The 25122-nt window shown below is 45.4% G+C and overlaps 3 protein-coding genes and 1 long non-coding RNA gene across 4 annotated transcripts in view; 2 read left to right on the top strand and 2 right to left on the bottom strand.

The window, feature by feature from the left end:
- Positions 1-12903, bottom strand: part of PNPLA7 (patatin like phospholipase domain containing 7) — a 125195-nt gene extending 112292 nt beyond the window's left edge. The window contains exons 1-9 of the mRNA XM_068657334.1: positions 12766-12903; positions 12525-12582; positions 10154-10219; positions 9644-9731; positions 8898-8980; positions 6297-6385; positions 5710-5850; positions 4174-4333; positions 1916-1996 (exon numbers count right to left, since the gene is read on the bottom strand). Coding sequence (XP_068513435.1) covers positions 1916-1996; positions 4174-4333; positions 5710-5850; positions 6297-6385; positions 8898-8980; positions 9644-9731; positions 10154-10219; positions 12525-12563 — 747 coding nt within the window. The 5' untranslated portion in view covers positions 12564-12582; positions 12766-12903. The remainder of the gene's footprint in view (positions 1-1915; positions 1997-4173; positions 4334-5709; positions 5851-6296; positions 6386-8897; positions 8981-9643; positions 9732-10153; positions 10220-12524; positions 12583-12765) is intronic.
- LOC137842811 (uncharacterized) lies at positions 11584-12570 on the top strand. The gene is made up of 3 exons (XR_011089225.1): positions 11584-11824; positions 11903-12010; positions 12100-12570. It is a non-coding gene; the product is annotated as an uncharacterized lncRNA (long non-coding RNA).
- A 158-nt stretch (positions 12904-13061) lies between the features above and the next one.
- Positions 13062-13732, top strand: MRPL41 (mitochondrial ribosomal protein L41). The gene has a single exon (XM_068657337.1). It carries the CDS (start codon positions 13205-13207, stop codon positions 13610-13612), a length of 408 nt encoding a protein of 135 aa, XP_068513438.1. The 5' UTR covers positions 13062-13204; the 3' UTR covers positions 13613-13732.
- Positions 13733-15179: 1447 nt separating this feature from the next.
- Positions 15180-24033, bottom strand: DPH7 (diphthamide biosynthesis 7). Its single transcript, XM_068657335.1, has 9 exons — positions 23810-24033; positions 23516-23652; positions 22981-23068; positions 22158-22252; positions 20359-20525; positions 19752-19824; positions 18847-18912; positions 18474-18646; positions 15180-17232 (listed from the first exon to the last, which is right to left on the bottom strand). The coding sequence occupies exons 1-9, from the start codon at positions 23945-23947 to the stop codon at positions 16634-16636; spliced, it is 1536 nt and encodes a 511-aa protein (XP_068513436.1). The 5' UTR covers positions 23948-24033; the 3' UTR covers positions 15180-16633.
- Positions 24034-25122: the final 1089 nt, after the last annotated feature.

Here is a 25122-nt window from a genome sequence, read left to right as displayed (position 1 = left end):
TCAGAGATGGTATTTCTATTTAGTAGGTCTAAGAAAACTTTAAAAATTAGACAATTAAATAGGAAAATTACCTCTTACATGCCCTGCCTTTGGGTCCTACAACAAATGGCAGCACTTCTAACAACAACCTCAACTTTTTTGCGCGTCTCTCAACCAAGTATGAGACAAGCCTGATGTCCTATGTTACAAAACCAGACAAAGAAATCACCAATCCAGCTCCGACACTTCAAAGTCTCTGAAAGCAGTTTTTCTTCAATTCAGGTCCACATGTTTGGTGGTACAGTAAAATTTTGTTAAGGGTATGGTATTCGCAGGAGGTTCTAAGACTCATCCAATGCCTCCAAATGCCACAGAGAAACCTCCTCTATTTTGATCAATACTACTTTCCTGCTCCTTGCCCATTTTCATGCCACTCCTATATCCAAGTGAATAGGAAGCATAATGGGAAGGAAAAACAAAACTAAAACAATCAGTTCACAAAGCAAGAAAACAAGAAAGAAAAGAGGGAGTAGTACAAAATAAATTAGAACAAGTTACTTAAGAAAGAAAGTTTGCAAGGTTCTTGGTTTTATACTTTTCTGCACACTAACAGAGCCTTTTAATCAGACTTTCAATAATTCTTCTATCCTGCTTCACTACTGGTGTAACTAATAAGAATGAAGAAAAAAATGATAGAATGAAAATAAAAAGAAATAAATGACAACTACCCTGATAAAAAAAAAAAAAAAAAAAAGTGCAACAGAAAATCAACACTGAAGAGAACATTAAATCCCTGTTGTATAAGAAAACAGGAAAAGAATATGATTAGTATCCAGATTCTCCATGGCTCTTTAGGATACTGTCATTAAGAAAATTTACTGTCAGAAACATCATTGGCAAAGACCTCTGAATCTGCTATTTCTATGGATTTGACAGCACGAAGCAGACTTGTACAGTCCAAATTATTTACTTGCCATTGCTTTCTACAGAAGAAAGTGTGTCCTAGCTTAAAATTTGTTATTCCTTTCAATAGGTTTAATGGAAATTTTTATTTATACACACACACATAAATATGTACTATCTGCTTTCATCTAGAAGCGGCAAAGAACACTTTACGGAATCATTACAACTAATATGCACGATAAGGGAACTATTTAATGAAAGGAAACAAACAAATATAAGAGAATCGATGTAAAATACGAACAACGTATTGATTAGATTTTCATCTTAATCTCAGCTATCAACACCCTCCAAGTAAGCACTCAAGTGCTTTCATGTTATTGAAGATGATTAATCCACCACCTTCGGTTTAGACATTCCTAAATAAGATACGATGTGACAATTTCAGAAAACCCATCGCTGTAATTCCACCTGAAACAAAATCCACACTGCTAATTTGTGCAACCAGCTAGCACTTAGCTCATCCTATCGCTTGCCACAGAGCACAACCTTCAGATGGCCAGTAGCAACATCAACATATTAGGAAAAAATTAAATCCATCAACTGGTTTCACAGTATAATTACAATAATAACGACTGTCAGATTATTTTCATTGGACTAAATAAAAATAAATTTGTTAAGTAATAAGTCAAACCATATAAAATCCAGGAATTCTGGGCCCTAACCTAGTCCTTCTCCTGATGTCCTTGTGACCTTGAGCAAATCAAAAACTATACCTCAGGTTTTTCCAGACATAAATGAAAGATTCAAACACTGATGTTTACCAGAAAAGTTGCTGAGAAATAGCCAGTGTTACACTGTTAAGCATTCATTTTTCACAACCTGTTTACAGCTATAAACTAGAAAAAGGACTGGTTAAAGAAACTGTAGCCATTCCTATTCTTTCTGAGTAACATTGAAAGTTTACATCTCCCCCCACACCAGGCTCAGTGACATAAGACAGCACTGCAGGAAACCTGCACGTTCAGGAACTTACCGTGATAACATCTAGAATGCTGAGAAGGCTGTGGACGCTGTCTCCTGCCAGCACCTCCTTAACAACCACTTCTGTTCCATCCTGCAAGTGTAGAATAGAAGATTACTATGGGCTATACAGATGTGTATATATGGCATATGCAGAGTGTTTTAGAAAGCTTAACTCACTGTCATTCTCCCACATAGACCGAACAGCCTTAACAGAAATGGTCCCCCATTAGAACTTGGAGGCTAGTATTCTCTCTAATCTAATGGAAGTGTGCTAATTCACATCACCCAGATTGTAAACCACCATTCTAATAGACAGCAGGAAAACCACAAGACATTCAGAGACACTCCAGTGCAGTTCAGGAAGTGATAAATTAAAGGAAACTAGAAACCTCTTTTGTCTAGGTGTAGATGTCACCTCCTTGTCTTTTCGATGTAACAAAGAAAAGCAAAAAAGCTCTCTTCACTCTGAAACAGAATTAGCTCCCTTTATCAAAGGATTACACATCAATGAGCAGTACAACAGGAAAAAAGTGAAAAGCTGTACTGGGTTTATGTGGCATGGTTTCGGTAGCGGGGGGGAAAGGAAGGCGGTCATAGGGGTGGCTTCTGCAAGAAGAATCCAGAAGCATCCAAAAGCTGCCCCATGTTCAGTAAGGGACCCGCCACTGGCTAGGGTCAGGCCAATAAGTGATGTTGTTTGCATCTCTGTGAGAGTAGATTTAAGAAAGGGGTAAAAAAACACTGCACAACAGCAGCTGGGAGAGAGGAGTGAGAAGCAGCCCTGCAGCCCCCAGGTGAGTGCAGCAGGAGGCAGGAGGTGCTCCAGGCACGCAGCAGCAGTTCCCCTGCGGCCTGTGGAGAGGCCCCTGGTGGAGCAGGCTGTCCCCCTGCAGCCCATGGGTCCCACACGGAGCAGATCTCCACGCTGCAGCCCGCAGAGGAGCCCCCGGTAGAGCAGGTGGCTGTGGCCTGGAGGAGGCTGTGGCCCATGGAGAGCCCCCGCAGGAGCAGGCCCTGGGCCGGAGCTGCAGCCCGTGGAGAGGAGCCCACAGGGAGCAGGGGTCTGGGGGGAGCTGCCGCCCATGGGGGACCCGTGCTGGAGCAGTTTGCTCCTGAGGGATGGACTCTGTGGGACAGAGCTGTGTGGGAGCAGTTCTTGAAGAGCTGCTGCCTGTGGGAAGCCCACACAGGATCAGGTCAGGAAGGATGGCATCCTGTGGGAGGGACCCCACGTGGAGCAGGGGCAGAGAGGGACCAACAAGGAGTGGCAGAGATGAAGCGCTATAGACGGACAGCAACCCCCATTCCTCGTTCCCCTGCACCGCTTGGGGGGAGGAGGTGGAAGAGGGCAGATGGGGGAAGGCATTTTTGGTTTCTTTCCTTTGTTTCTCACTTCTCTACCTTGCTAGTAATAGGTAATAAATCTCCCTACTCTGAGTCTGTTTTACCCATCACGATAATTGTTGAGGGATCTCCCCATCCTTATCTCAATCCTTGAGCCCTTTGCATCATATTTTCTCCCCGTCCTCAAAGAGGAGGGGGAGTGAGAGAGCAGCTGTGGTTCAGCTCGACTGCCCACCCAAGTAAAACCACCACAAAAGTGTATATATAGAAATCAGAAAATTTTAGATCATTAGAAACCCTAGCAAATGCATTTTCAGCCACCAAAACTGAATTAAACTTGAAAAGTTCAGTCAAGAATAATCATTAAAAAAAAAAGGTAATCCAAATTGGCAGAATGGATTGCAATGGATTGCACTGAATGTTTTAAGACTCACCCATAATACAAGCTATCATTTCTTTTCCTTGTCCACCCAAAAGCAAATCTGGATCTGCCACCTTCCAGGCAAGCCCCTTAACTAGCAGGTTAAAGTATTTCGGAGTGTAGCATCACTTGGTCTCTTCTACCGACACTATCCTATTCTGTACCCCTAACTTACATAACCATCATCCAAAATGAGGATGTTTCCAACAGTGTGCAAAGCCAGTCTTACACCCCAATCTCCCGCAGTAACTATGTGACCAGAGTATGTGAGGTTATTTCAGAACACCCTGTAAGTCCTGCGTTTAGCTTTCTCTTCTAACACATGGTGGACCACAGCTCAAAACCTTCACCTTGAAATATCATGGCCCTGAAGGGCTGGAAGCAGTCTTTACTAATATCAGTATGATTCAAACCTAAGTTTAATCAATGCTTAATAATTCATGCCAACACACATGCTATGCCAAGAGATTTATCTCAAGAACCATGACTTAGTTTATGCTTACATTTTCTTGAATGCAAACTTCCAGCTTTCCATCTTGCACAACATAGATGCTGTTATCAAGCTGCCCAGGACGGAAGATGTATTCACCTTCGTGCAACTGCACAAAAAACATGTGCTTGCACAGTTCCAGGAAAAGAGGCTTCTCAAAGTGACCAAGGACCCTGCAGGAAAGAAAATGAAATATTAGTTTTTTCCCCCCTCTATGCAAATGAAACCTAAAGCTGTCACCACCCTTAGAAAATCCTTCCTAAATCACCAAAGCCCTCCCAAAAGACTTTAGAGGAAGTTGTAGCACAGCAGTACAGTGGTCTGGCATTTCCTACTGCAGAAGTCACCAAGACAGAAATGCAGGAGTGCGGTAAAATGCTGAGAAGTGTAAATACTGGAGTTCCTTTTTGAACATCACACCAAACAATGCCAACAGGTGCAAAAAGGAAGGTCTTCTTCAAGCAAATGGTAGCATGGCTTTTCAAGGGGAATAAATATAAAAACCCACAGCAGATTCACACATTGTATGGCAAAAGCTACACTTTGTAACTTCCCCTTGTAGTACAGCTACCCCAATGTAACCAGAACACGAGAAATACTGAAGGGAAAAAAATATCCCATCATTGTATCCCTGTAAATTTGTACTACCTCCTGCAGGCAGCGTGCAACTGGACTCCTGTGACACTGAAACGAGTTAGTCACCACTAGGCAGACAGAAATCTCCATCTTAAACCTCAGCATTCTGTGCACAGCACCAGAAGGGCCTTCCACATAGTTCCATTAGCTCACCCTTAAGACTATCAATCTAATTCTTCTGCAACATCAGTCACAGGACGTCAAAATTCCACAAGAGAAAGCTTAGATGACTTAAATAGTACTTTTACTACAGTACCAAAGTAATTTTATTACAGTACCAAAACATCTATTACGTATGACCTTCAGGACTAAATTAGATTGTAATAGGAAAAAAATTAACATATACAAACAAAACCAAAGTTTCAGATCTGAAACTTTTTGCTTTGTCAGCAATATCAACACTTAACTGAACTGGCACAATGCCCTTCCTATCACTCCTTCGGAGGGCTGGGGGGATTAAGTTGGCTTTGATTTTATTTGTAACCTTTTTAGCTAGACATGTAAAAAATTCTGCAGTTTAGCAAGTTGTCCATATGGCAGCCAATTAGTATTTACTACTTACGACAATGTTTGCACAAAAAATGGTCAGATACAGTCTAAAGGGAATTTTAAAAATGCACTAACAGAAATCTGTTCACATTAGAAAAATCTTACTATCTCCAAATTCAGGCACTAAACTGTCTCCCCAGCCCACTCTATTTTATTTTAATGCACTCCAATATTTTCTTAGCCTCTAGAAATTTGGAAACTATTTAACTTTTTCATTATGCTCAGGTGAAGTTTCTTTCAACTACTTAAATACTCTGACCACACAGAGATAAATTTTAAGGCTTTAAATGAGGCAGCAAGAATATTTATATCACTTGAATATCCGTCAAAAGCTAAATAAAGTTATCTTTCCATTTAACATTACCTAACGTTTTTAAGCATGTATAGGACTTCCGATGGCAAATGCGAGTTCTTTACATCAAATTCTGTCAGATCTGCCTCTAGCAGAGAGGGAGGTGGTTCCTTGGGCTGCAGAGTTGGACACTCTTTCTTGATACGCAGAATCCTACAAATCAAAACACCAGAAGGTCAGGATGGCATCTCATCTGTCTTAGCAGCCAGTTGTACACGGGCTGAGCACAATACCAAAATACCATAGGCTGAGCACAATACCAAAAGCACACTATACCAAGTTACACATTATCAAATAGATAAAACAGCAGTGTTCCTCTCTCTGACTGCTCCCTTCCTGCCTTCTTCAGCAAAACTACAGATAATGCTGCAGGCACACCCACTCCATTTCAACAAACTTCCCAGCAGAATGCAAGGCCAGTGCCCAGCTGGAAGACCAAAGGATTGTGAAAAACAACAGCAATAGAAAAACAATGTGCGAGGGCTTGGTTCCACACCCCATACACACAAACAAAACAAACCACCACCGCACACAACACAACAACACACACACAACAGCACCCATTGCATGAATTCTCCCCTTCCCTAAAGCCCAAGTACCTTTTTGCCAAATTTAAAACTTTTGCCCGTTTCCGCATCCTTTGGCGAGGCACAGTGTTCCCAACCAGAGAGTTCGGAAGGGTTGTAACCTAGGAGGAAGTAACAAAACCAGAAACATTTACTAAAAAACATGCAAAAGATCTAAGTCATCTACCAGGTCATTAGAACATGAGTAGAGCGAGGCAATAACATAAGACTTTGAGGACTGGAACAACACCTACTCCAGGATCACTTTCTTTCTAGACATAAAGCAGAATATATTTTGATCTTGAAAAGCAACCACTACAGTGGTAATGGATGGTAGTGAAGAAAAAAAAAACCCTTAGCTATACAATTCTCACTGAGGAACACCCAACGTTAGGCAGAGAAGTAACATTTAAAGTTCCAGTATTCCTTTGGAGGTCTGATGTTAACACACCAAGGCCTGATTCACTTTTCAACTGGTGACAAACAGCAGCACAGACATGCAGCCAGTCTTTTGCTTCCTTTTCACAGTAACTAAGTGCCACCTTCTGGAGAATTGCAACAACTGCAAGACCAATAAAATAAACTCATTAATAACCGAAGTATTAATGCTTTTCTCACACACAAAAAGAATAATAATAAAAAAACTTCAATTAGTTTGGAGACTTTTTTTCTTTTCCTTTCCTTTTTTTTTTTTTTTTTAAAGAGTACAAGTTTGGCATTTTACCAAAAATGCATAAAGCATTCCACTACAAACAGCAGTTTGCAATATTCTACATATCTCGTTCATAAAATGATTTCACCATGTGAAATTCTAGGCAGCTTTATATAAATGTGTCAGACAACATGAAAATTATGAAGTTCTGAATTTAAGAAGCACAGTCCAAGAACAATGCTCAGTTTTAAAAACAGCACAGTGTCTATCATTAAGCCCAAATACCTGAGCAAAGCGCATACGGCAGAGGGCTGAGGCAGCCCACAAGAGGAAGCGTTCCTCCACAAGCAGTGTCTGACAAAGCAAGGTTATTTATCCCTACCTTATTTCTCTTCACATTGTTAAGCAGTGTCTGTGTGAGCACACAGCTGGACTCGAGCAGGCTGTCCCACAGACAGCGAGGACGCCTGCAGCCCCACTCTGCTGGTGGTCCTGAAGGGGCCGCTCCAGCCCCCTCCTGCCTCACAGGTGCCAGGGGCCGGGGACCCCACCAGACCCAGGATCTGACTCCGCAGGACAGCGGGCAGGGAGCACACATCGCAGTCAGGATTAAGCTGCCTTTTTCTTCCACCAGCCATTTGTATCTGACTACAAGCAAGCAATAACCATTTGCTACTCTGAAAAGAGTTCAGAGTCCCCATCTGAGTAAGATGCAGCTTTCCAAAGCCAGGCTCTCTCAATAACACTGTATGTACTAAAACTCCAAGAAGTTGCTCCATAGACTTTGGCACAGATGGTGTTGAGTAAGGAAATCACCTCAACACCCAGGCCCTATTGCATTTGGTTTTCTCACAAGCTTGCACATCTCTGCACTGACACAGCCATTCATTCCTCCTCTGAAAAGATTCGTTCTTTTGGCCACGGTGGTACTGTCAACTGGGGGAAAAAAGAATCTCACATTCAGCACGCACTAAACAGCTTCAAGGGAAGCAAGGCAGGAACATTAACCTCCTCAGTTAACTGAAAACCAGACCGTCAGTGGTGAAAACCTAGGATGCCTACACTAAGGCTAACCTAGTTAGTCATAGGAAATGTCTGTTCAAACCTTCTTGTTACAAGTGAAAAAGACAAAGTGAAACTGTTGAGACAAAAAAAAAAAAAAAAAAAAAAAAAGGAAAAAAAGAGAGAACTAAGTATCAAAAAGGCAGCCACAGACTTTAAGGATTTAACCAACTTGTCAGCCAGAGTCAAACTAGATCTCATGCAGGATCTGACTTCTGACCGACAGAAAATTCAAGGAGACTTTTTAGAATAATAGGGCACAAACAACATCAGGACAGGAAACCTAGGGCACACATAACATTCCTTGCTGCAATCTAAGGCAAAGTTCAATCACTGGATAAAGCCCTCTGAAACAGTCTATAATTATAGTCTGAAAGTCTTATTTACAATTCAAGAAAACAAGGGCTCATATATTGAAGTGGTTAGTGCTGTTCATAGGTAAACTGCAGAAAAATAAATCTGAGTACGTGCTCCCCAAATAGACTGGCCATCTCCTAACATGGGAAAGACTTTGAACATAAGGACCACACTAGAAGTCATTATCTGAAAAGGACAATCCTGAATATAGACACTGAAAATCTTGAATATAATTCTAAATATAGAAAAAGACAGGTAGATTATGATGGATAATCAACCATCAATTCCATAGAGAAGTATTCTTTGATTCACCATTATCCTTGATGTCTGAAAATATTCCTGAAGGAGGTAAGGTTTAATCAGAAAGAGAAGCTTTTGCTGTTCCATTCGCAATTCTGGCAAAATTCCAGGAGTTCTGACACATCCCCAAAATTTCAAGGAAGTTTAATGGGTCAAAGATCCTGAGCCAGACTAAGCAAGCAAAATGTTTCAAAATTTACCAGACCTCCTAAACTGGATCTTTTTAATCTTTATGCCCCTCCAACCATGCCAAACATTCTTACCTTTCTCATGATCTTCCGCCCATAGAACATCACTTTGTCTCGTTTGCGAAATCTGTATTGAGGCACATGTGGTTGAAGTTGTTCTAAAACAGACAAGTTTCCCATCAGAAACCATCTGCAGCTTTATGTTACAGGCAGAAAGAAGACTAAGCACGAGTTGTCAGCTTTGTTACTTCCTTAGCAGACACGAACTGTGGCTATTAAGAAACAAACTATTGTGGTCAGCACTTCAAATTCAAACCCGCACAAGGCACCTCACGATTCAGCTCCGGTTAGCCAAGCCAGACTAGGGATGAGCTAGCTTAAGGCTCCACCTAATCACTGGGGGAGGTAAAAAGGCTCTCCAAACAGGCAGAGAGATCAGGGGACTTTACTATCACAAAAGGAGACCTCCAGTTCACTGATGTCTCATTATTTTAACAGTGAAATCACAGCAGGCTTGAAATTATTTGTAAGCCAAGTGACATTAAGGCTATCATACACTAGAGAAACAAAAGTCTCCAGTGTCCTGCACAAGACAGTTATGAATTTGACATTCAGAGCTGGGTAAGTGTATCAATGCAAGTTCTTTATCCTGTTAAAGCTTTTTTTCTGCAGAAGCCACTACCTTCACAGCAAGTAGTTATTACAAATTGACCCAGAATTTACCACATAATGCTACAAAAATACTGAAGGTTACTGAGAAAAAAATACTGAGAAAAAAATACTGAGAAAACTGTTTTTAAACATTGTTGTTGAGTACTTACTAGACTGTTTCACTCTTCTATAGATGACAATCACAACAGTCCCTATCAGGAGCAAAGCAAACGCAGCTCCAATTGCAATTCCAGTCAGCTGTGGGAAGAATTTGCAGGGAAAACAAATTAATGACTTTTGTAGTTGAAAGTTATTTTATGTTTAGCTCCGTATGTGGCCTGAATATCAAGCACATTCATAAATATTTCAGTTTTAACTAAAACATCACACATACAAGAAGTTTAAATTTAAATTATATCAGTGCTTCATAAGCTTATATGCGAAATATTCAGCATTCTTCCCCTAAAGATCTATGAACTGATGAGCTAAATATATATGGGATGAAATAAGAGGAATTAATTCCTGCCTTACGCACAGCAACAATAATGAAACAAAAACTCCTCCTCTCAGTCTACTCAGGCTTCAGATTTGGCAAAGCAGAGTACTTGGAGCTTACAAGCAAGTGCACACTATTTATGCGCACACCATCTTTCATCCAGTTGATTAAAGCTGTACATTACCATAGTAGTCTGTATTCTGTCTTCTACAAATTGAAGAATTCGTGTTCCACCTGCTGGTAGCACAGCCTAGCACCAAAAGGAAAGTGAAATTAGTTTCCCACAACAGGCAAAAAGTCTCCATAAAAACGTCTCAGTGTCTGCTCTGCCATACACAATACAACTTGATAGTATTTTCCAATGTCTTTCTTTCAACTATCATCCACTCTGAAACACAACACATTCAGTGGAGAGGGGCCAGTACTAGAGTTCTATATTAGTGTCAGTTCCTAAACCATGCTAAAACAGGGACAAACAGTGAGATGACAGCTTTTTTTTTTTATGACGATGTTACTCAGAGCAATAAGGACAAGAGTGGAATGTAAAGGATTTTAAGAGACTAAGAAAATAAGCAATAAAATGGCAGATGAAATTCAGCGTAAACCAGAAGATTTGCACGTGGGATTTGCTCTAGCTCAGGTATACAGCCCTGGAACCTATCCTGACTGTTGCTATTCTGGGAAAAAAATGTGAAAGTTATAAAAGCTGTAAGTTTGACAGCTCAAAACTTCCCTGAGCGGAGGTAAAAAGCAAACCAAATATTAGGAACAAGTAGGAAACTAAAAAGTGTATAAGAACACACCAGCCAGTAAGTCTTAAGCCCGACTCAAACCTTACAAGTTCTTGAATCTTATTTTTTGGTCCCAATTTTTGCCCTCAGTTCCAGATTTGGATGACGTCTTAATTTAGCTTTGCAACCAAAAGAAAACTGGAAGCGCACGCTGAGAGTCACCAAACCACGAGAGTCTCTCTCATCAAGGTTCATTCCAGGTTTGCAGTGCCTGACCAGCCAATGCTTGCGGATGAGAGTTTATCTTCTGAGGCTGCTTTAACACAGCGTACCAACAACGTTCCCAACATCCTCAACTATCGCTGTTATCAGTGCCAGGCTGTTATTAGTGGGATGGCAGTGAAAAGTCACAATAAAAAAAAAAAAAAAAAAAACATTGAAAAGCTGTTAGCCACCAATACAGTCTGGCAAAGCCCAGTGAGTTCGCACTATTAGTCAGTTGTGGTCACTCAGTTTGTTTCTCCTTGACAGCGTCGGGGTTACACAGAGTTCTGCTACTGTCCAGGCCTGTACGAGCTCAAATAACACGGAAAACAGGAGTTGCCAACTGACTGTCACACTGCTGCTACGTGAGAAGAAACAAGTTCACAACAAACCAAAATGCACACGCAGAGCCCACACATCACAGTACAAAAAATCAGTACTGGAAAGAAAAAATTCAGACCTCCAGGAGAAACTGAGAGGCTCGTGTATGGTTTATTACAACCACCAGCGTGAACAACGTTCCCTCCACAGCATGGGGAGACTTGCAAGCACTGGCGATCCTTTGGCAACAGCAGGGAAAGCCAACAAGCAGGATCTGACCTCCCAGGCACCACAGCCATGTAAGCAGTTGTTCACAGGAAAACAGCCCCTGGGACAGCTGTGAAATTGTTAAATCACCAGCCCTGCACAGCCACAACATCCCACGGCTGCAGGACGGAGCCTCCACTACCAGCACCTGCGTTCAAGGACTTGACGTCGTCCTCAGAAGCCTTCAGACAACACTCGGGCACAAAACTTGTTTGGAACATCCCTGAGAGGACCAGCACTTCACTGGAAAACGAAGCGGCGATAGGCTAAGAGTATGTATTGACGTGAAAATAACTTGCCTGCTTCTTTCCCGAGGTTTAATTCTCATCTTCTTCATGAACATTTCACAGTAGATAAAAACACAGAGCTACGTCAGTAAGGCTCACACCCATCCAGAGTACGGGGCACAGAAGGAGCAGCTCCAGCGGGAGCTCCAGAACTTTGCATCGCAATCAAAGGTAAACAGCGAGCCGTGCCCCGCAGGGAGGGGTGCGAAGCCTCCCTGGGTGCAGAAAGCAGGACCTTAAACCAGAATTCCTCCCAACAGGCTTCCCTGTGCACACCTGGCCGCATGCCTATGGCTTGCCTGGATGCTGGATTTTCACCAGAAAACGCCTTTTACCTGTATACAAGCTTTTAGATCCAACAGCGACCAGTTCCCATCGCAGCCCCTGTGTGGCATTAGGGGAAGAGCAACGAGTCCCTGAGGGCCTGACGGCCAAGCAGAGGGCACGGAGGGGCCGCAGCCGGGAGCGCGGCGCAGAGCGCGGAGGGCTTGTGGCGAAAATAAACCGGAAAATGGTCAAATACAGCACGGCGAGAGCCGCACCGATCCTGAGGCGTCGGGACGGTGAAACCCAGAGGGGGAAAAGCCCTGAAACGCCAGCGCCGCCCGCAGCACGGCCGTGACGGGGAAACGCCACAGGGAGCGGCACCCCCCGGCGCCCCCCGTACCCCCCGTCCCCGCCGTACCTCCAGGCCGGTGCCGTTGCCCTCCTCCTCCTCCTCCATGCCTGGCGGTGCCGGGGCCCTGAGGGAAGAAGCCCAGAGCTCAGCGGGGACGGGGACAGCGACCGCGCCCCGCGCCCACCCCCGCCCCCCCCGCGCTCATTTTGGGGCCAAAAACCCCGAACCCGCGGGCGGGGACCGCGCGGCGCCCACCTCCCCCAACGGCTCCCCGGGAAGGCTCCGCTGCCCCGCCGCGCTCACGCACCTCACACTGCGGGGAGAGAGCGGGGAGAGAGCGGGGAGCCGCGCTGCGGGGCTCGGCACCGGCACCGGCACCGCCGGGAGCCCCCGGGCGGCCCCGCGCTGCCAGCGGAGCCGAACGGAGCCGAACGGGGCCGAACGGGGCCGAGCGGAGCCGAAGCCAGGCCCGGCCCCGCCCCCCCCGCTGAGGGGAGCGCCCAGCCCCGCCCACCCAGCCGGCCTCCTCGCTGCTGATTGGCCTCGCGCCGAGAGCGAGCTAAGATAGGCGCTGCGGATTGGCCAGCCCGTTCCGGCCAGTGGGAGCGGGCGGTGCTGCGGGGTGCCGGTGCGGGTTGTGTGAGGTGAGGCGGCGGTGGCGGAGCCGGGGGCAGAGCCCGGAGCCCGCAGCTCTCGGCCCGGCGCCGCCTCCTCCTCCCGTCCCGCCGCTTCCTGAGGGGCCCGGCATGGGGCTGCTGGCCCAGCTGGCCCGCGGGCTGGTGCGGGGCGCCGACCGCCTGTCCCCGTTCACCAGCAAGCGCGGCCCCCGCAGCCACAACAAGGGCCGCGGGGCCAAGAGGCCGGGCGTGCTGACCGCCAACAAGAAGTTCCTCCTGGTCAAGGAGATGGTGCCGCAGTTCGTCGTCCCCGACCTGGCGGGCTTCAAGCTCAAGCCCTACGTCTCGTACCGCGCCCCCGAGGGCTCCGAGCCGCCGCTGACGGCCAAGCTGCTCTTCAGCGAGGTGGTGGCGCCGCGCATCGAGAAGGACGTGAAGGAAGGCGCCTTCGACCCCAACGACCTGCAGAAGTACGGCTTCGAGCCCACGCAGGAAGGGAAGCTCTTCCAGCTCTTCCCCAAGAACTACGTGCGCTAAGGAGCGAGCGGGGGGATGCCCGCGGCCGCTGCCGTGAGCGGTGGTGGGAGAGACTGGACCTGCGCCCACAAATCCGGGACTGTTTCTGTCAGTGGGTATTAAAAGCCGATCCTTCCGCTTTGTCTTTCTGCAACGTGTGATTTAAATCGCGGTGGGGGAACCGGCAGCTTGTGCCTCATCAGTGAGCAGGGAGGGTGTCAGTTGGTTTGCACCGTGTGTATAATTGCACGTGTGGGTGTCCTGCTCTCAGACAAGAGCTGATTGACCACACGCTGGTAATCACAGGAGGAAGTTGCTCTCCAGGCCACAGAAGCAAATGTGCCTGACCTCTGGGAACGAGGGAGGGCTCCTCTGCCTCCAGCAGAGTCTGCAGCTGTGGAATGAGCCTCTTCGAGCTGAAGCATCCCTGGTCAGTACTGCCACAGCTCTGCTGCAAGTTGCGAGCACAGCCAAAAGCAGAATGCTCAAATGAATTTCTCACTAGCTAAAGGGAAGTGTTCCCCTAAAACAGGGATAAGACGTCCAACAAAGCCTTACTCTAAGCTCTCTGAGCAGGAGCTGTAGCCTGTATTGAATGTCACAATTATTCCAGGCTTTCCCAAGCCTCAAAACTCCTTTGAAGTAAATCAAGATATAGTTAATTAGCAGTGCAGATGCTTGACCTTTGAAGATAGATGCTTAAATTTGAAATACATCTCAAAAACTGTTTTTGAGATAGGTTCCTGAAAGAGCAATGCCTTACAATTCATAAAATGAAACATATACAAGCAGCACTTAAGAGTTACGTGCGGCTGCTTATGAAGTAAAAATACCGAAATTCTAAGTAAATTGCTGGAAATAACGTTTTTTCCTGACACTCAAGTACTGGAGTTTTTGAGAAAATGGTTCTGTGAAACAGTTCTGTGTGGAGACTGTAGCACTGCCCAGAGGTACTTTTTTTTTTATGAGGCTTTCTAAATATGAAGTACTGCAAAGCTTGAGTATCAGGTAATTTAATTAGAATGCAGTTTTTCACATTTGGAGAGAAGGCGCACGTTACCTGTGTTCTCTGTGAGCGTCCAGTCTGTAATGAAGACTGACAGATAAGTCCTTAAAGTGTTTTTTAAAAACAAAACCACCAAGGCTGGATATAGCTGTGATGGGGAGGGATGCTGTGTTTGCTTCCACTTCACAGGACTGCATTCAGGGCTGAAACCCCAAATACTTGTCTACAAGGTCTGTTGAAGAACAAGCACACTGCCAACCACCCTTAAAGCAACCGAGCTGTTATGTGACAGGGATGGAGGTCCTCAGGTGGAGTAACTGGCTAAAGATGGGAAACAGGAAGAGTAAAAGCTGATTTTCGTGGTGGAAGGATGCCAGCAGTAGTGTTCTACAGGTGTTTGTCCTAGAATAAGTCATAACTAAAGACAGTGAATCACTCTTCTTAGTAACAAATTCTTTTGTCTTAGATCAGTACGGGTTGTAACAACACAGGCTTTATGTAGCTTAGTGATTATAAATGTAGCAATAATCCAACCAAAGCATGAAGGGCTTTTTACAAAAATCAAAACAAACAAGAAAGATAAATCACTTGTCTTGATTTTATTTTAGAAACATCCAAAAATAGGGCGTTTTTTAACAAAAGCTTTTGTTCGCAATACTAATACGAATCTTAATGTAACAGCGCTCAAGAGTTTTTTTAAAATACACATTCACCTTTGAAAAAAGAGTTTCAAAGCAGTAAAATTCTTACCTACTGTACCTCGTTTTAGATGCAGCACTGTTACAGAAAGTTGTTGCTGGTGTTTCTTTCCCTCCAGGCAACTAATTCTTTAGGACTCTCAAAGAGAAACCGTGCAAGCTAGAAATTACTTACCTAGTCTAAGCTCATTTGTTTTTAGAATGAAATTAAAAACAGAGAAAGTGTTTCCAGAAACGGTGTTTTGCTGATATTTCACAGTGAAAAAAGAAAGCTAATGGAGTAACCATGAGAAATTCTGCAGCCATTCCTGGAGGTAGTTAGGGCAATGCTGTTAAGATTTTGGTTTCTGTACTTTCAACTTAAAAAATGTCAGGAAACACTGCCTGTACTTTTTGGAGGTTTTGATTTTAAAGCTGTTCACCTTTAAAAAAAAACCCTGTAAGATCTTGACTTTGGACCTAAATGTACATCTCTGTATGGAAAAAAAAACAACAAAAAAAAAACAACGGTTTGATGCCTACAGGGTGGGAAGGGGTTGGTTAAGTGTGGCACTAAAATACAAGCAGGGCTTCCTACACGCATTCTGCTAAGCCAGCTCATGCTTAGCTTGGAGAGCAATAAAGTGAGATTGCATCCAGGTGATGAGCCTGATGTAAAGTTTGAGTGTGCAGATATACCAGAATCCTTACAAGAAAGGCCCTAATTGGAACAAAGCTTCCTGTTGCTGAGCTGCTCTCTGTCTCACTAGTCAGTTTAGATTTCCTTCCATAAAAGGAATTTCTTTTTACTAAGTATCACCATAAGCACAACACACTGTCAGTATCTGGACTGCCTTTGAGTGTCTTCTCAAAGAACATGCTAGTTTACGGATCACACAACGAGCTACATACACATCTAAGCCTCTACTCATGGACGTTTTTGAGAAATGCATGGAAGCCTCTGATCACAACGTGTGTGTTTGGCTACATGGAGGAGCACAGACAAGTTTGGTTTGTTTTGGAAGGAGAACAGGCTTCAATCACACAAATGCAAACCAGCCTTGAAGGGATTCCAACATAATGTACAAACGAGTAGCCTCTGAGAGGAAGGCTGTCCTACTTTGAATTAGTACATTAAGGGAAAACTGAATAAACGTGTCTGTGCTTGACCACACTTCTCAAAACAAAAATTTTCCTCAGTGCTGAAAATAAAACCATCAGGAAATAACTCCATCAGTATTGACTTCTAAGACTCACAAATGCAACCATACAAACTGGCAAAACCCAAAAGAAATTAGGGCATAAGCTTAGATGTTACTGTCAGTGCCGAAATTTTCCTACCCTTTTCCCTCGGGACTGTCAATGCAAACTTTGAACTGTTCTTTCAGGTGGAGATCTAGTACCGGCCGTCTCCGAAGGGGTGGCCAGGCTCATTTCCCACTTCCAGACGTGTAGGATATTATCATAGAAAGAACAGGTTGCTACAATGCTCATTTCTTTTGGACTGGCCGAATCATCACTTCTGTCCAGGCTCATCCTGTTGGGTCTCTTAACTCCCGGGTCAGAACTGCCGACTGACTCAGGGTCTCCCCCTCGGTCAGTGCCAGAACTCTCCCTTAAACCAGGCTCCCTACCCAGGTCAGGATCCCCAGACAGCTTAGGATGCGCCTCGTCTTTGAGCGGCAAGGCAGGGCCCTCGCTCTCCTCATCCAATATTACATCAAAAGTAGCAGTAGGAGACTCATAAATTATCTTCAGGTTTCGAACCTGCAAATTCAGTCTCTCGTCTCCTTCCTCTGGTCTTGCCACAAGCTCCCCCAAAGACTGGTACGTAGCAGCAGAGTCCTGGGCTGCAGACAAGGAATCCCTCGGGCAGAGTCTTGACCAGTCAGCCCCATAGGCCAAGGAATTGTGCAAGACGTAGGATGACAGGATGATACACTCCTCCATGTTCTCCGCTTTAAAAAAAAAAAAATAATGAAATGAGCAGAAAGCAAGTTGTGAAACAGTTTGTTGCAGACTGCTTGCAAGGCATTCTCATATTGACTATGGCTCAGAGTCAGAACATCCCAAGCTGGAAGGGACGCACAAGGATCATCAAGTCCAACTCCTGGCCCACGCAGGACCACCCAAAAATCAACCCCTATGTCTGAGAGCATTGAGCTCCAACGGGCTTGGTGCTGTGACTTCCCTGGGGAGCCTGTCCCAGTGTCATACAAGAGTTGTTGTCCTACCCCAGAGAACTGGTTACGACCTTCTTGACAACAGAGTTAAGCATCCTAGGAGGAACAAGGTCCTGGCTCTCCTGACAATTCTTCAGCCACCTCTCACTAGCCTTGATTTTCCCTAGTTCAGTGAGCAGACAAGAGAAGAGGGTTTAATGGGCGTGACGTTTTAAGAGCTTCATTATTCAAAATACCTAAACAGGCTCAAGAAAGACAAGACAGATCATACAGCGATCTCCAATGAGCCATAAAAATAACAGATAAGATTGGTAGACCAGGTTCTGGTTATTAATAGATTACAGATGTGTTCTTCCCAGGTGCTTTCAGCATTTTACTGATTGTTAAGTGGATATCAAGTTCCTCCCATCCCTATACAGAAGAAATGTCATCCTCATTTCAGCAGCTGTGGATCTGCCCAAGGCCTGGAGAAGCCCAGCAAAGCAACCATTTTATGCAGATTGTATTTGTAATGTAAAGGCAAACAGCTTTTTAATCACATAAATACCTTCTGATTCATGCACAGGGCTTATTCGTGCTGTTCTAGATTAACCAGACTGCACAGCACTTCCTTTCTGAGGCAATAACCAGTAGGTCAGTAACTTCTGCTGACAGTAAAGCATCACCTGATACTCACAAGAACCTCTTTGAACCACCAAGATGAATACAAACCGGAATGGTCACGTCAACAGGTTGTGCTTTTACACCAAGGCAAACAGGCCTTGCTCCCACGAGAAGTTAGGAGAGGTTTACGCATGAATAATGACAGTGCCTTGGCACAGCCTATCATGCCAACAGTGAGGGTAGGTCTGGGAAAGCTGGAAGAGTTACTTTAAGTTGGAATAAATGTCTCAGGCTATTAACAGTGTCTGGATCTTTCTAGCAGGCTCAGAGCTGGAGCTTCCCCATTAACTTGGAGGCAAGAGAGGAGAGCAGCAGAGTAGTGCAAGAGCATCTCTCTTCCACTGAACACTCACCCATGCTTCCACGGCAGTCCAGGATTTTGAATCCGCTCTGCATGCAGGCTGCTAACAGCACGAAATCACAAGTTGGGTGCCACTTTAGCCTCCAAACTCCACCTTCAACGTGGGTGTCTGCCAGCGGCTGCTTCATGTTCCTGGTGTCCCACAACAGCACATGCTCGTCGTAGCTGCAGATGCATCACAAATTAATATGCGGACGAGCAGCACAGCTGATTCGGTGCAACAAGTTCAGAAGAAAATTGGGAAATATCACATGCTCTTCACCTCACTGAATTTCTAAAGAAGCCACAGCTTGGAAGGCAGTAGCACATTCAAGGTAACCGAGGGGGATAATCACACTAGTGAAGAGCAGCTAGGAGGGATTTACCTGCCAGTAGCCAGAAGGTTCTCCCGGTGGGGACTACACTGAATGCTGCACACACCCATTGAATGTCTGCAAAACAGCATCATACAGCAGAGGGAAGAGACAATGATACACAATTTGAGAAGGGGTTCTTCCTTGAATATCAAGGATTTGGAGTGCAATTTACTGCATCACGGTGTCTCCAGAAAGGAGAGTAAGGTGAACTCAAATTTCAGCTCAATTAAATGCCCAGGCAAAGTTCCACCTACACAGTCCAACAGCTTTTCCAGAGCAAAACTTCTACCCATACAGTCTCTTGGCATGAATATTTTCTAGTAATATTTGTAACATAAACTGCTCTTCAGATCAGTTTTGCTGAGATTCTTCAGAAATTCAGCAAAACAACTCAATTCCCAAAAGACTTTACTCTCAACATTAATTCCCAGAAGACTTTACTCTCAACATTAATATTTTCATAATCCAGATTGTTTTAAGGCTACATATCAAATTTCACTGGAAAGCTGTACATACTGTTTTAATCATATTCTACAAATACATATGTCACCAGAAAAAAAAATACTTTAAATGACTGAACAGTGGAGAATATTTTTTTAAAAACCTTCCACGATAATATATCCAAATTTAACACACACAAAAATCCCCAAAATAAGAGCATAAATCATGACGCTTCTTTTATGAAGAAGCCATCAACATCTTCCTGTTTGGAAGCGAGCAGTTCATCAATTGTTTTGAAGGACACGGAAAGAAAAGTTTCAACCTGAAGCTATCCTGATGGAAAATCTAATTTCTCTCTCCATGTCCCATAGGAGGCACAAACAAGACTCCACGGTCCTTGTTCATCTCTGCATGCATAGCTTGGGAAGGGACACGACAGCTTCAGGGTCCAGCTGCAGGCATAGCTTGGTTACCTCTTGCTGGTGAAGACAGGAGTCTCTGGACTGCATCTGGTGTCCCAGCCTTTTAGCAGGTTGTCATCTCCTCCTGCACAAAGGCAAAGTACAGGTACCCTAAACACCACCCAAATGACCACATCAAGGCACAGAAGCAAAACAGTTAACACAGAGCTAATGCTTTTCAGCCCTAGGATATCAGAGCATTTACCAGACACACCAGCTATCATTTGAGGCTCACAGTACCCTCACCAGAGAAGAGAAGAGACATGCAATAACAATATCCTCACTCTGCTAAGCAAAAAAAAAAAAAAAAAAATTTAGAAGCAAAAAAGACTGGACTCTAGAATCTCCCTGGCTCTTTTGCACACCCCAACACATCACCATCTTTTTTGCCAATAGCAAGCCAAAGCACCTGTTAAAAGACAAGGTTTCTCCTAATTAACCCTAATTGCTTCCCACAAGCAAGAAGCTTTTTGACCCTAGCAGAGGCCCCAGCTCTTTCAAGAGGTGTGATGGAAGCAGCATACCCAATCCTGGAAAGTAAAATCCCAAGGAACACACATCCCTAAACAAGGTGTCCCCTTAAAACACACCCTAATTGAGATTCCCAGTGCTTACAAACCTGAATACACAACATCAGTGTTCCAATAATTGAAAGCAGCAATCCAGGCCTCAAATTTGTGAGCTTTCCACTGGTTCAGAACATGCACAGAAGGAGCAGATTCATCTATGGAGAACAGATTCAGCTTCCCCTCTGAATCACTGCTGATCACTCGCAGAGGACACCCGCTGCAGTGGAACACAGAGTAAACGTTAGAAATTACTGAAACTGATGTCCCAGGAGGTTGCTAGAGCAGCCAAAGTATAGATAGATAGCATGTTTGATTCAAATGAACATTAGGAGAAACTGGTATTGCAGTGGAGGGATGCATGCATTTATACAGTTATTTTCAGCTTTCCATCTTTAAATCATCTGTGTTGGTGGTGGTGCCCATTCCCTGACCTCACAGAGTCAGATTTTAATATCATGTCAGAGTTAGGAGGTTTTTAATATCATGTGCTTGATATTAAAATGAATTAATTCCATGTGAAGAGGATTTTTTTCCCTCCACACCAGATTGACAAGGACCTCTGAGAACCCCTTCCCTCTTCTGCAGTACAAATAAGTGGCTTCCTTCACTGCTATCAGAGGCATCCAAAGCACTAACAGATCCTGACCCTTCCTGCTCTTTTCCCATGGTACACTACTGTTGCATTTTCTGGACACAACGTACTTAAAACACCAGCAAAAGTTTTGCAGATCACAGTGCACAGATTTTAGGACATTCCCTGATGTGAACTCGATACCTTCTGATTGGTTACCTGCAATTGCAAGTACTGATTTTGGTGACCCGGGGCTTCTTTCCAGTTGTACATCATACACTACTTACTAAACCACATTGAATTTCCCAAATTTCCACACAAGACATATGGGGTCACCCCCTAGCCCTGCTCTCCTGCGAGTTCTACAGAGAGGCAAAGGCTGCACATTCAGCTTCTAGAAGGGGTGATTTGTCTCTCAGCAGACAACAGCGATAGGCTTCAAAGGGGCTTTTCATCATGGCAAACATCATTCATCTTGAAGGGCAGAAGCAAGAGGAAGATGAGATGTAAAGAAGAAAGTAGAACTGGAAATTCTACTTATTCTTTAAACAACACAAAAAACACATGCACATAAACATTTTTAATTAGCAAAAACAACTGAATGCCTGTCCTTCAACATTAAGCACAGTACTGCCTGGGCCCCCTGTTTTCCAGCCTTACACTGAAAGCATTGCTCTTTGCTTTGCACATAACTTACAGAAAACACACACCCTACCCCTTCCAGGGGACTGCTAATTCACGTTTTTTAATTCAGTGATGCCAATTCTGAAATCAAATGTATGAGGTGAAGGAGCCACTTCCAAACCACTTCTCTTCTGTTTCTCATGAAACTGCAGCTAAAATTTTTACATGCACTATTTCCTTACTATCCTTTTTTAAGCAGAACTTCACACTGAAATTTCAACTGTTCTAAGAGTAGATGGAGAAACCGAGTTGGATCCAGTGGATTGAGTTGCGTCCCACTGTGGTCTTGCAAAAGAGAAGAGATGCCTCTGGGTCACCTGCAGCTGTTCACCATTGCATAACCCCAGATTTGTGGTTTGATTAGGCTCTGCTCTTGTTACAGTCACCACAGTATACTTTCTTGTTCCTTCGTTACCCTTGCTCTGGGAATAGTAACTTCTAGAGAAGGTAAACGAATGCAGCCCACTGCAAGAATGCCTTAAGACACTTCCCCAAAAAAAGACACCAGTTTCATTCAACTAAAGCCTCAGCTTATATCTGTGAACTGTCACACACACAAAAACCTTTACAGCAGCCTCTGTTTCCCATCCTCACCATTGCCCTCGTCCTGTGGACCAGTCTAAAGACAAGGCCAGACGCTGTGCACCAAGATCGACCTTGAAGCATGGCTCCAACATGCAGCTGTTCTTCTACTGGAAAGAAAAGAAAGGGGTTAAGACTGAGAAGACAGCAAGTACATAACATGTGTGCTGCCTGCACCTATGGTGAGTGTCTTCCAGAGACACAGAAGCACATTACGGTCCCACACAGCAGAAGAGATGAAATGTCCTGAAGCAATGTAAAATTGCTCATCACTAGCTAAAGGACAAACATTATGCATACACAGCACACCCACCCCTTTGCTTTCCACATCCCACCAAATCTCCCTTAAATTTTGCTCTTAGTGGGCAATGAAATTCAGAACTGATTATCTGACTGCTGAATTCCCTTACAGACTGGTTTTCCCTTTCTTCACATGGCTCTCTCGATTAGTCCCTTTTCCCACCAACTCAGAAAAACCCTTCTCCAAAACTCTTCAAGAGGGAGAGTAAAGATTGACTAACTGGTAACAGTTTCCAAGTTTTGCTGTTGCTCTCCCCATGCCTTCACCTCCCACACCCTGCATGTGGTAGAGCCCAGCCAGTCTTTCTTGGTGCCATGAACAATTTTGTGGCATTTATGAGAAACATTAGCAGAAGACAAAAGAAGCATTAAAAAACAAACAAACAATAACAACAATAAAACTAAGACCACTGAGAAAGACCTGAAAGCCATATACCTTCCCTGCAAAGTCACTGTGCATTGCTAATAAATCTAGAGCCGTATTAAATACGAGTTAAAAACAGGTTCAGCATCAGCTGGCATTACAGCCACCTACCTCACTTCCAGTCAGGTGGCAGAACTCCACGGCCCCCGTTGAGTTTGCAATGCCAACCATGGGATGTTCTGCAACTGGAACATGGCACCTAAAAGATCCAAGAGTTCAACAAGTCCTGAATGCACATCTGTCTGGAGTTTAAGAAAGATAGCAAAGCCATAATGTTTACTCCAGGATGCAGAAGGTACTTGATCAAAAAATTTCATGAAGAAAATCTGAGGCTCAAAGCTCCCACAAGCCTGTACCAGGGGGAGAATATTATACATATCGGGGGAGTTATGATATATCGTTATATAGACAATTGATGTTCAAAGTCACTGACAAGCTGCTCATAAGCAACCCAAAGAATTTAACAAAGAAACGAGCAGTCTCTGCTCACTGAAGTGAACTGCTTCCCTCTGAGAAGTCAGGGACAGCTTAACTAATAAACATAAACGTTGCTGCCATACCAATGGCCAAAAAGGGACCCCGAAGCAGCAGAGCCCGCTGTGGTCTGCAGCTGCTGCGAGCTCCAAGCCCCATGGGGCAGCCTTACCACTTGATATCCAGGATGGCGGCGGTGTCCATCCTCTGGATCTCGGTCAGCGGGACGTAAGGCTGCTCCTCGTTGTAGTGGTACAGGTAGAGGCGCCCTGTCCGGTCGCAGGCCGCATTGCTGCCTCTCTGATCACCCTACGCCGACAATTAGGAAGAAAGAACCGGGCTTAGCCTCCACCTCCACCCCCCGCACCCCTCCCCGCCTCAGGACCGGCCGGTAGGGGCACGGCACGGGGCAGGGCTCCCGGTTTGCAGCCCCCAACCCCCCCCCCCCCCCCCCCCGTGGGCTCACCTCGGCGGGCAGGCGGAGGTGGTAGGTGCCGCAGGCCAGGATGCTGTGCCAGCCCTCCACCGGGCACCACTCCACGGCATCGGCGCTGAACTCCGTGTCCACCACCTGCAGCGTCCATGTCCGGCACGGCGCCGCCATCTCAGGCCGCCCGCATGCTGCGCCCCGCCGGGCCCGGCAGCCGCGCTCCTCCGCGGGGCGGAGCGGGGCGGGGAGGAGCCGCCGCCCGTCTGCTTCCCGGTCAGCGGGGAGGGACCGGCCCCGGGAGGGGGCCCCGGGCTCCATCAGCACCCGCGGGGCTCCCAGGGCCTCGAACGAAAGTCTCTCGTCCCTAACCCCGAGGGGCAGCCGGCGCTGTCCCGCTGTGTCCTCCCGGCCGCTCCCCTCTGCCCATCCCTGCTCGGATGTCCCTCAGCAGCTGCAGGCCACGGCTGGATCCCCGTGTCCTCAGCCTCTCCCGTGTCCCTGTGGTCCTGAGACACGCGTGAGACCCCCACGGCCACACACCGCCCCCCAAACCACCCCACACACGGTTCTTTGCCCAACAGACATCCCCACGGGCCTGTTCCTGTTCTGAAGGACTCACTCCCAAAGCGCTCAGCACAGGGCTCATCCTGGGCTGCTTCCCCGTAAGCAATGCCCATTTGTTGGTGCCAGGTTTTGTCTGTCTAGCAGTCGGCCTCATAAGGCCTTTCCACAGTTGTTCACTCAGCCTCTGTTATTGTTACCCTGAAGAGCCTTGGGAGTAGATGTTATCCCCTTCCTGACCCATTACTTTTTCATGATTATTTTTTAATATATTGAGCATACAACTATTGCCTTCAGAAAGGAAAAAAAATCCCTTTAACTCTTTCTTTCCTGTCTTTTAACCCCATTTGCCCACATGAGGATCCTCCCCCTTTCCCACAGCAGCTTTTCTTCCTTTAAGTGCCTTGAACAAGGCTGATGGTCAAGTGCAGCTGGGGAACCCAACCACCACAGCCAAATCCTCTTTATCCCCTTCTTGTTGATGTCATACAAGTAACTCCAAGAGGCTTTTGGAGCAGGACTTGCCTGCACAAAGCTGTGCTGTTTCCTCCCCAATATTTAGCCATTGATGCTGTGCTGTAGCTAAGGGAAAGTGCTGCACTTACCCAGCTGTATGTTGCCTCCCCTGCCCCAAAGCCCATTTCAGAAGCTGTTACCACACGTGACTGGTACCACGGACAAGGCTGTACATACCAGCTTGTAGCTCAGCTTATTCATCCTTGAGCTCCCTTAGAGCTTGCAGGTGGCACCGCCTGGTCCTGGCAACTTGCTACTGCTCATTTCATCTG

This window comes from Anas acuta, chromosome 20 (genome assembly GCF_963932015.1).
Source record: "Anas acuta chromosome 20, bAnaAcu1.1, whole genome shotgun sequence".
Lineage (NCBI taxonomy): Eukaryota > Metazoa > Chordata > Aves > Anseriformes > Anatidae > Anas > Anas acuta.
This window is presented reverse-complemented; position numbering and strand designations above follow the sequence as displayed.

Coding starts and splice junctions, on each gene's coding strand:
- MRPL41 (XM_068657337.1), top strand. CDS start 13,205: ATGGGGCTGCTGGCCCAGCTGGCCCGCGGGCTGGTGCGGGGCGCCGAC.
- DPH7 (XM_068657335.1), bottom strand. CDS start 23,947: ATGGCGGCGCCGTGCCGGACATGGACGCTGCAGGTGGTGGACACGGAG. Junction 23,653..23,809: donor ACCTCCGCCTGCCCGCCGAG/GTGAGCCCACGG, acceptor TTGTCGGCGTAG/GGTGATCAGAGAGGCAGCAA. Junction 22,253..22,980: donor GCCACCTGACTGGAAGTGAG/GTAGGTGGCTGT, acceptor TCTTTCCAGTAG/AAGAACAGCTGCATGTTGGA.